The sequence below is a fragment of the Colias croceus genome, chromosome 19, assembly GCF_905220415.1.
Source record: "Colias croceus chromosome 19, ilColCroc2.1".
Classification (NCBI taxonomy): Eukaryota; Metazoa; Arthropoda; class Insecta; order Lepidoptera; family Pieridae; genus Colias; species Colias croceus.
Window position 1 is genome coordinate 3,140,253 of NC_059555.1, and position 11,751 is coordinate 3,152,003.

General features: G+C 46.7%; 1 protein-coding gene across 1 annotated transcript; it reads left to right on the forward strand.

Moving 5' to 3' along the window:
• The first annotated feature begins 1,844 nt into the window (after positions 1–1,844).
• Positions 1,845–3,673, forward strand: LOC123700406. Its single transcript, XM_045647616.1, has 2 exons — positions 1,845–3,591; positions 3,645–3,673. Exons 1-2 carry the CDS (start codon positions 1,845–1,847, stop codon positions 3,671–3,673), a joined length of 1,776 nt encoding a protein of 591 aa, XP_045503572.1.
• The last annotated feature ends 8,078 nt before the right edge of the window (positions 3,674–11,751 follow it).

Sequence of the window (11,751 nt, forward strand, 5' to 3'; positions counted from 1 at the left end):
ACATTATTTAAGTTAAACATGTTATAAAAAAATTATTATTAAAAAAACAAAATACCCGACTGCACACTAAAAAAAGAGTAAAACAAGCCCCACAATAATATTGATCAATCAAATGCTAAAAACTAATTATGTAATACCGTTTAAACAATACCTATATTAAAATACACTACAATATGTGTTCGTAATCGATAGTTAAATAAACAGAAACTTATTTTGAATACAAATTTACTGAATATAATTTATAAATGTTGATGGAAAGCATCGCAGGCGGGGACCAACAGAGGCTTATTTATAGTCATTTCGGTTGTGCACCATTTAGCAGAATTTTCGTTGGTGGCGGTCAAGGTGGTCCCCGCCTGCGATGCTTTCCATCAACATTTATAAATTATATTCAGTAAATTTGTATTCAAAATAAGTTTCTGTTTATTTAACTATCGATTACGAACACATATTGTAGTGTATTTTAATATAGGTATTGTTTAAACGGTATTACATAATTAGTTTTTAGCATTTGTTAAATCAAGGGTCTTCAACGTTTATGAAGCCAAGGGCCAACTATACTTTGATATTTGTTCGGTGGGCCGCAATAAAACAAAAACTTTTTATTACTAGCTGCACTCCGCGGTTTCATCTGCTTTTTTCAGTTCCAGTAAGAATGTTGAAATAAAAACTAACAATAATATTTAAAGTTATTTATTATTTAATTTTACAGTACTAAAAGTAATTGAAATTGAAATCAATGAGACGATTGACATTGTTTATTCTTAACTAGCTTATCAATATCAGTCCCTATGGTGGTCGTTGAAATCCTCAAACTGTTTTCTAGGTGAATATCGGTGATTCTACTCCTTGTCTTCGACTTAACGTTTTTCATCCGAGAAAATAACTGCTCGCACAGGTATGTGGTACCAAACAGAGATGTCATTTTCAGTGCATGGTCTCTTATCTTAGGAAAATGTGTAGTAGTGATGTATTTTGAATAGAACTCGAACAATCCTAAGTTGAATTTGTCTTTCAAAGAAGAGTTGCATTGTAATTCTATCAACTCCATCTGAACATCATCAGGGACATCTTCGACAGAAACATTGAATGGGCGAGCAAACAAATTCAAGCTTTTTTCATGTTTTCGGAAATCGGTAAAACGCGACTCTAATTGTGTTTTCAGATCCAGCAGCGCGGTAATATATTTGTCCATGTTGAGAATTCGACATGACGATAAATGTGGAAAATGCGTGGTCATATTATTTTTTAACTGATTGATCCACAACTCCAACTTCACTTCAAACGCTTTTAAAGCGTCAAATAGTTCATGAACCATATTATATTTTCCTTGCAATTTCTTATTTAAATCATTGAGATGTGTTTAAATTATATAATAGAAATAAATACATAAAAACAATTTCTATACATATGAACCTCATTTTGAGTAAACTAATGCCGGGCCGCCAAGGATGCTGCCGCGGGCCGCACGTTGAAGACCCTTGTGTTAAATGCTCTGATTAGGTAGAAGTTGTAACTATTTGTCGCTAGATGTCACTGTACCGAAAACGTGTGTTTTACATCGCGCTATTGAAATTGTTTTGTAAAAACATAATATATTTGTTTAGAAGAATATATTTTTTTGAGACAATCGACTGGCTTTTCAGGAATTTGTTGGTTCTTTGTTCTTGGTCGTTTGGTCTCGTTCTCAGCGTTCTGCTCGCTGATCAATAAATAATTAATTAATTGATTAATTAAAATCAATTAATTAATTGAATAATTTGATAATTCATAAATAACTTGTTTATTTCTGAGTTATTAAAATTTTTATTGCGGCCAGATGTAAATAAATACATCCTGCAATCATGCCGCCGCCGAGCGTGCCGCCGCTGCCGCAGCGACGCGCGACCCGTCCGCGCGCACTGGGCCGCAGGGTCTATAGTCGGTCGGTTGCCGCACTTGAAATGGGCCTGGACGCCATTGCCGCTTCCGGCCAGGCCGCAATTGTGGCCCGCTCAACAGCAGCTGGCCGGCGTCCTGTGTTGGTGTCGGAACCTCAGTCAGGAGCCGGCGATGAATCATACCTGGCGAGTCCACTGACGTTATCGCCGGCCCAATCCACCGAATCCGTATCCTCAATTACTCGCTCACTCACACCGAGTCGTCAACAGGCCCCGGCTAGCGCCGCCACACTAACGCCGGGCACTTTGAAGCGCGCCGCACAGGCACCACTGCCACGTACTCCGCGCTTCCCAGCCCCCTTACCGGGTATTCCTGTGGGACGCTTTCCCTCCCCTCCCCATAGAGTAGGAGAGAAAACTCTCACAGCGTCCCCGCCTCCTCCTCTGAACATGCCGACGATGTCATCGGGCTCTCCTATGGAGATTGGGACAACCGGCCCGACATACGCGAGCATGGCCGCGTCCCAAAAATCCCCAGCGCTCTCACCCTCCACCTGCTCCGCTGCCGTCGCTCCCGCCGCGACTAACGCTAACATTAATACGACTGCGACCGTCACTGCAGCCTCTGCCTCCCCCTCTGCTGCTGCCGGCACTGCAAGCGCCGCGCCACCTACCAAACAGCCCAACCGCTACCCCCCTCTCATAGTGGAGACACTGCCCGACTGGCCGACCCACTTTAGGGAGCTAAAAAAGGTCCTTGGGCACACTCCTAACGGACGTCCATTTGGCAAGGGTGTCCGTTTTATACCAAAGACAGACCAGGAGTTCCGACTCATCCAGCGCTATCTTACGCAGCTGGAGAGCAACACCGGAATCTCTTGGTTCTGCTACTCGCTGCCCGCTGAGAGAAGCGTGAAAGTAGCGATCCGTGGTCTGCCGGCTAACACAGAACCGGCACTAGTGGAGACAGAGCTGCGCGAGCTCGGGTTTACTCCGGAACACGTGCGTGCAATCCCCGCTCGTCCAGGTAGGCCGGGCTGTCTGATGTTCGCGCAACTGCAGCGGACTCCGGACCTCATCCCAGGCATTTATGAGGTGAGCGAACTGCTCTGTATGCCTGGGATCACAATTGAGGCATGGCGCGGCAGAAAGGGGCCAGCGCAATGCCATCGATGCCAGCAATTTAGGCATTCCTCCCAAAACTGCCACCGGCCAATAGCCTGTGTGCGTTGCGGTGAGAACCACTCTGCAAAGGAATGCCAGCGTCCGCGCGAGGAACCACCAACGTGCGCCAACTGCGGCGGCGCCCATACGGCAAATAACGCGACCTGTCCGATATTCCGGAAGGAGACGCGCAACCGCCGAGCGGGCACCGTCGCGCGCACTGCTACAAGTGCGCGCGTGCCCGCAACTGAAGCCGATGCACCTGGCTCGCTCATGGCTGCCGCCAACCAGCCAGGGCCGACGACTAAACGCCGCCGTAAGCGTGGCAAACGCACCCAAACGCGGCCGCCAGCAGCACAGCCTACGGCGCCACTTTTGGCAGCGCCAGCCACTGCACCACCAACCACTGCACCGCCTACTGCTCTGCCGGCAGCATCTACCTCTAGGCCGCGCTCTGCACCACCAGTTGCGCCGCAGCCTACGCAGCGTAGCAAGAAGTCCAAGCCCTCCGTGGTCGCCGCCCCCATACAGGGGACGAAGGCGAAGCGTGTGATGCCGCTGGACCCCAGACTGACTAAGGTTATCAGCACTCTTAATCAGGTGCTGGTGGCTATCCAAGAACAGCGTGACCCAATACCGCTGATCTTGGGCTGCATCGCGGAGCTCTGCGCCTCTTATGTCTGAGCTCCGCATCGCATTTTGGAACGCCGACGGGCTCTCAGCGCAAAAAGCCCGTCTCTTCAAAACCTTGCTCTGTCAACGTCAAGTGGATATCGGCCTGGTTAACGAAACACACCTCCGACCGGTAGACAAGTTGAAGGTTTCCGGATACTATGTCTATCGGGAGGACCACACCTCGCCGATCGGGACTGCTTACAGGGGATTAGCAGTCCTGGTCCGTCGGAATGTCATTCACCAACTACTTCCAGTACCTCAGTTACAGTCGTCGTACGCCCTCGGCGTAGAAATCTGTGTAGACCGCCAGCCCACTCGTGTGTTCGCTTTTTACAAGCCGCCGCAGAATCGACTCGCAGTGGCTGATGTCCGAACCTTGCTGGACTCGCCGCTGCCCACGATCCTCGCTGGCGACTTCAATGCGAAACACACGGCCTGGAACTCCAACACCGTAAGCCCGGACGGCAGACGCCTCCTTGACGACGCAGACCGCCACGGCTACGAAGTGGTAGGACCAGAGGCCCCAACGCACTACCCGTACTGTGCAGCCCATACTCCGGACGTCATCGACATAGCAGTTGCTCGTGGCCTCGTCGCCGCACCGTCGCTTGACGTCCTGGATGATCACCTCATTTCCGACCACCAAGCCGTCCTCATGACGCTGACACTGTCTCCGATGACAACATCACTGCCTTCTCCGAAACATCGCCAGGACTGGAGAATCTTCGCCGAACACATGGCTGAACATTCTCCGTCCTTTAGAGTCGAGAGCCCTGCAGACGTCGACCGACTCGCCACGGACTTCAGCGCAGTCTTGTCCAATGCGCTTCGCGAGTCCAGACTCGACGCTGCATCCACTCGCAAGAAACCCCAGCTCCCTGCCTACATACAAGCGATGTTAGAGGAGAAGAGGAAGCTGCGAAGATTATGGCAAAATCTGCGATGCCCGACCATGAAGACGCGGTTGAACGCTCTGGCAGCCAAGATTTCGGACGCACTGGAAACGGTAGCAGTCGAATCTTGGCACACCGCCATCGAGCGAGCCGGCGATGACTGGTCCGGCATGCACCGCCTTTGCCGCCAGCTCTCAAGGAAGCCCCCTCCGATTAGACCCCTCATGGCCGGTGACGGAACCCCACGTTACCGCGCCGAGGACCGAGCGGAGATTTTTGCAGACTTCCTGGAGACGCAGTTTACGCCTAATCCGACCGCGAATGTGCAGCACGTAGAGACCATCGAGCGACAGGTGAAGGATTACTTCGAACCGCCGATACCACCGACAGAAGACCCCGTCGTGTTCTCTCCTGGACGAGTCCAAAGGATGATTCGACGAACTAAACTACGCAAAGCCCCCGGTCCGGACCGAGTCACCAATGAAGCCCTGCGTCACCTTCCTCCGCGAGCCATCGCGACGCTGACGCGGCTCTTTAACGGAATCCTCCGTACCGGGCACTTTCCATCTCCGTGGAAGCTCGGCCGAGTCATCCTACTTCCCAAACAAGGTAAAAATATCTTGCTACCCGAGAGCTACCGTCCCATCACCCTTCTGTCGTCAACCTCGAAAATCTTCGAGAAGCTACTGCTGCTGCACATTACGCCCCACCTTCAGCCACGCGACGAACAGTTCGGTTTCCGCGCCGAACACTCCACCACTCTACAAGTGGCGAGAGTACTGCACCACCTCGCTGCCGCCTACAACAAGCGAGAACAATCGGTTGCAGTATTCCTCGATATGGAGAAAGCGTTCGACCGCGTATGGCACACCGGACTCATCTACAAGCTGTCCACGTCTACTACTCCGCGTCGAGTAGTTAAGACTGTGGCCACCTTCCTGCAAGACAGACGTTTTCAAGTGGCGGTTGAAAATGCTCTGTCCACAGAGCGCCCCATCCGAGCCGGTGTGCCCCAGGGAAGCTGCCTGTCGCCCGTCTGCTATAGCAGATACACGGACGACATTCCAGTCGCTGGCGGAGCCATCCTAGCGTTGTATGCCGACGACGCTGCGTTTATTACCACCTCGCTGAACGCCAAGCATGCATCGGTAAAGATGCAGCGAGCACTGGATGCACTTCCCTCATGGCTGGAGGACTGGAGACTCAAGGTCAACGTGGGGAAAACTCAGGCGATTTCCATCGGGCGGGCGCGCCTTCTGCCGCCCCCGGTGTCTCTCATGGGCGAGAACGTCGAATGGTCACCGACGGCCAAGTACCTTGGTGTGACCATTGACAAGACACTCTCGATGCGGCCCCATGTGAAGAACGTGGTTGCCCAGACGCGCGCCGTGCGGAACATACTCCGCCCCATGCTGGCGTCTCACCTGCCTCTCCGTACGAAGCTGTGCATTTACAAGGCCTACGTTCGCACGCGACTCACCTATGCGGCCCCTGCGTGGTTCGCGCTGACCAGCGAGACGGACCGCAAGTCGCTGCGAGCGCAGCAGTCGCTAGCGCTCCGCACCATCTCCGGAGCACCACGCTTCGTACGGAATCAGGTCATCTCCAGGGACCTGCGCATGGAGAGCCTGGACGACTTCGTTCGTCGCCTGAGTTCCTCTATGTTCGCGCGCGCCGACGGAGCGCGATTCCAGCATTTGCAGGGCATCGCGCCATACCATCGGAGACCGCCGGACATAAGAGGCCTACCACGTGACCTAGTCTCCTAGGACACGACCGCTTCCTCGCCGCTGGCTGATGGGCGCCCCCCGGCACTTTGCCGGCGGGCTCGACCTCGCTAAGTGGCGGGTGGCTTCACCCACGGACATTCCTCCCTGCAGCAGCTAGCAGATCGCCCGCGATACCACGCGGGCTCGATCGCACTGCAGCAGGACACCTCCCGGACACGACACCTCGGACCATTAGGTCCCACCCAGTGCCCCGCCTGTAGTTGCAGGCGGCGTTGCCACCACTGAAAGGGGCCGTCGCCCCGAACAGTTACCCCGAGGCCTGTGAAGGCCTGCGTGGATGACCCCGCGATCGATATATTTTTTGTTGCTCACTTGGAACCGTTGTTTTATTTCAATCGTTCCCGAGAGACAGTGGGTGGCAGGCCTTGGTTCGAACATTTTTTGGTCTTCGAGCGCGAATATTAAGAACCTAGACCAGTGGATTTTTGTATCAAAAGTACGGCGCGCAAACCGGTAGTGGATTGCTACTGAAGCGCCATTGTGGTGAGCGGCGTAAGCGCATCTATAAGGAGTGTGCTTATGAAGCTGCAGCATTTCCGCGAGAGGGTGCCACCAGCCTATGGGAACCAGTTCAAGCAGCAAGCACTCGCAGTCTAGTGCTACGTTCCAGCAGAGGGCGGGCCTTCCACACAGCAGCAACTGGGCACGACCAACTATAGAGGGCGCCACTTACGACTGGCAACATATTATGAATGGTTTGAAGAAACAACTGTGAGTAAACATTGTGTAGTAAAAATATTTCATTTCGATCTTCTATCAAGTTACAATTAGTGAAGTGTTTGGGACTTTAAGTATATTTAGAACATTGTAAGTTTAGTTAAAATTTAGAGTTAATTTAGACTTAGAATAATTAAGCAAAAAGTGATTAGACGGGGAATCCATGCCCGATTTTTTCTAAGTTGTTTATAAATTCAAACACTTGTAAATTTTTCAAGTTTATTCTTGGACTTAGAAAATTTTTGTATTGTTTAAATTTTTCTAAGTGAATAAATTTCAAACACTTGTAATTTTTTCAAGTTCGATCATAGACTTAGAATTTTTTTTACCGATTCTTATTTTTTGTTTCATACATTTGTTTTATTATTTTTTAACATGGAGTCATTGATTAAAGTACAATTAAACAACAAAAATATTATTTACAAAGGCAGGATCAACTTCAAAAAATCTCCTAAAGAGAGATTAACGCAGTTTTATATTGAAACTCGATTAGAAGCACTCGAGTCACAATGGTCAAATTTTATTAATACTCATAAGTCTATCGTCGAAAAGGCATCCGACAAAGATGCAACCACTATCCCATATTTTACGGCTGATGTCTACGACGAAACAGAAGAAATTTATTTTACTTATAAATCAGAATTAAAAGAGTTGTTAAATACACAACAAGATAATTTAAATTGTAGTAAAGCATCTCAAGTCACATCTAAAGTAAAGTTACCCAAAATTAGTTTACCTATTTTTTCCGGTTTATATAACGAATGGACATCCTTTCGCGATCTTTTCGTTTCACTTATTCACAAAAATGAAACTTTGGACGACGTTGAGAAGCTTCATTACTTGAAAACACATTTATCTGGAGAAGCTGAACAATTATTGAGATATACTCCTGTCACGGCTTCTAATTACAAGGAATCTTGGGCAACTCTTATTAAGTGTTATGACAATAAGAGATTTTTGTCTAATTGCATTTTGAAACGATTTATGAATCAGCCAACGATTGTAAAAGAATCTTCAAATTTAATTAAGAACCTTTTAGATACGACACTTGATTGTTTACACGGTTTGCGTACATTAGGTATAGATGTTAGTTCATGGGACACAATCATAATATACATAATCAGCTTAAAATTAGATTCCGAATCGCGTAAGTTGTGGGAGGTGAGAGTTAGTTCGAAAGATGAGTTACCATCTTTTGATAGTATGAAAGAATTTTTGGAAACCCGATTTCGTTCCCTAGAATATCTAGATCCTAAACAAAATGTTACTCGGTCACACAATCCTAAATCGTTTCATGTAGCTTCTGTGTCTTGTATTCTATGTTCTGGTGATCATAAACTGTGTCACTGCAAGGTATTCGCCGCAAAGGACATTGACTCTCGTCGTGAATTTGCCCGAACCAGTAAAATGTGTTTTAATTGTCTTAATAGAAATCACAATGTTTATTCATGCCGTCAATCTACCCGTTGCCATAAGTGTAAGAAAAGACACCACACACTTCTGCACCCTGAAACTGTCAACGCTGTTGTGACTGATAGTCCAGCAGATGTAAATGTAGCAGCTGCTACTACAGCTTCTACATCTTATCAAGGTGAGTCAACCACCCCTGTTTGTTGTTATGCAAATACTCATAGTCAAGGTTTATTAGCCACAGCTTTGGTCAATGTCGAGTCGAGATCTGGAGCTGCCTTTGTTTTAAGAGCCTTGATGGATCAAGGCTCTCAGGTTTCCTTTATCACGGAATCTGCAGTCCAGCTTCTTGGCTTGAAAAGGTTACCTGCTCATACCGACATACTCCGCCTAGGCGATGACGAAGGCATTTCAATGCCTTCCAAGTGGATAGTTAAGTTTAAATTGCAGTCTCGCCTAGACCCCAATTTTGTTTTATATGTCGACGCGTATGTTTTAACAAGGCTAACCTCACACCTTCCTGAGCGAAGGATCGTTCAGGCTTTGCCGTTGGTTTCGTCTTTGGAGTTGGCGGATCCCTTATTCCATACTCCAGGCAGTATTGATTTGCTGTTGAGCACTAGAGTGGTCGGCGCTGTTCTGGAGGAAGGACTGATAAGAGGACCGCCGGGAGCACCAGTTGCTCAAAAGACTAAGCTCGGTTGGATTTTGTCTGGTGAAGTCCAATCCGTAACTCAAAGGCCCGCTTGTTACGGCGTAGTTGTTAATACACAGGTGAATATCAATGATCTTGAGTTGGAAGAGTCGGAAGATTCTTCACATTTGGGGGTTATTTTAACTGAAGAAGAACAGAAATTCGAGGAATTGTATTCTAAAACTACAAAAGGAGACGATACGGATCGTTACATCGTAAGATTGCCTTTAAAGACAGACAATCCCCAATGCAAGATTGGCAAGTCAGAGGATATAGTTGGTAAACGTTTTAGTAATTCGGAAAGAAAAAGAAATGATAAGGCTGTGATTCAAGAATGTCTTGACCTAGAGCATGCTGAGGTCGTACCTGAATTAGAAGTTTCAAGAGATTCTGTATATTTACCCCATCACGCAGTAGTGCGTACTGATAAAAGCACTTCTAAGGTCCGGGTGGCTTTCGATGCGTCCTGTCCAGCTAGAAGTGGTGTTTCGCTAAACTCTGGATTGATGGTTTACTATATATTTATATATTTACATATTTATTTTTTATTTTTTACTTTGCAACCTGATTTGCGTAATATTATTATACGGTGGCGTTGTTATCCAATAACTTTAGTGGCCGACATAATTAAAATGTATCGGCAGATAAAAATAGCTGACGAGGATGTAGATTATCAACGCATTTTGTGGCGTGACAACACGCAGACTGAGTTACAACATTTGCGTTCGTTGCGTGTAACTTTTGGTACATCCTCGGCTCCATACTTAGCTGTGCGTTCCTTGCAGCAATTGGTTCATGACGAAGGACATAATTTTTCCTTGGTAGCAAAACGTGTTTTGCCAGATTTTTATGTCGATGATTTTCTGCCTGGTTGTGAGACTATTTCTGAAGGCGAACAGATTCATCGTCAGATGTCCGAGTTGTTGAGTCGTGGAGGTTTTCAACTTCAGAAGTGGTCCACCAATAGTGATGAATTATTACTCAAAATAAGAGATGGAACGTGTGATGATAATGTGAACATTATCTTCGAAAGCGACCATGTTATGAACATTTTAGGTCTAACATGGGATCGAAGTTTTGATGAATTTCAATACACCGTCCATCTACCTACTTTGAAGACTCCAGTAACCAAACGACGAGTGGTAGCAGACATAGCACGTATATTTGATCCACTCGGATGGATCTTCCTAGTTGCTATAACGGCTAAAGTGTTTATACACCGACTTTGGCTTTCGGGTATTGAATGGGATGAGGAACTTCCTCATCAGCCTTTAACGGATTGGCTCGTATATCGAGACAATTTACATAAACTCACCCAATTTCGTTTGCCCAGATGGATTCACACTAGTCGACATGATATTTAGCTCGAACTACAAGATTTTTGTGACGCTTCCAATAGGGCATTCTTGGCTGTGGTCTTTTTGCGTTCCGTTGGTTCCAACGGCAATATTCATATTAGTCTCATAGCATCTAACACCAAGGTAGCCTCTGTCAAACAGGTGTCCATACCTCGGTTGGCGTGGTGTGGCGCCGTATTGCTTGCGAAACCTCTAAGGGAAGTTTCAGTCACATTAGGCGTTTCTAAAAATAATTTACATCCGTGGACTGACTCTTCGTTAGTTTTGGCATGGCTGACAAGGCACCTCAGCCGTTGGAAAACCTTTGTCGGAACCCGTGTTTCCGAAATGCTCACCATTATGGATCAATGGTCACATATTCAATCGAAAGACAACCCTGCAGATTGCGCTTCGCGAGGTGTTAGTCCGATGGAATTATTGGAACTCGAGTCATGGATGAAGGGACCTAGTTGGCTCAAAAATAAGGTAATTGAATGTATCAAGGGTGAAGTTATGAAAACACATCTTGAAGAGAAGAAGGACAAATTTTATGTGTAACGTAGTTAATATAGGAGATGGAGAAAATGAACTTAAAATTTTCATCATTGATTAGGCTTACGAGAGTTATTGCATATTGCCAAGGTTTTTAAAACTTAAATCTAAAAACAAAATTTTCTGTTAATTTAAGGTTTTCCAATATTCACGAGGCTGTAATGTCGTGTATTCGTGTATGTCTGAATCATTATTTTGGGGAAATTTTAGAGAAATATACTGGTTCGGACAAAGTCACAAGAGTTGTGTCTTGCGTTGCAAGGGTTCAATCATTAAACGCCCCACCTCAAAGCTGATTGTGCTCCCAGTCACTATGTACGCGTAATTATTCATGTACTTTGTATCGGAGTTACTTCTATGTATTTTGATTTTTTTATTATTGTTTACAGTCCACTTACTCTATTCTAAGACATGTATGATGTATTGTGTCTTAAGACGTTACTGCCATTTACTGTTTCATGGTGGGCGGTAACGCAGTTATCAATGTATGTAGTTTTAAGTGATGGACATTCTGTCCATGGTGGGCGGAATGTTAAATGCTCTGATTAGGTAGAAGTTGTAACTATTTGTCGCTAGATGTCACTGTACCGAAAACGTGTGTTTTACATCGCGCTATTGAAATTGTTTTGTAAAAACATA

Coding starts and splice junctions, on each gene's coding strand:
- LOC123700406 (XM_045647616.1), top strand. CDS start 1,845: ATGCCGCCGCCGAGCGTGCCGCCGCTGCCGCAGCGACGCGCGACCCGT. Junction 3,592..3,644: donor ACAGGGGACGAAGGCGAAGC/GTGTGATGCCGC, acceptor ACTCTTAATCAG/GTGCTGGTGGCTATCCAAGA.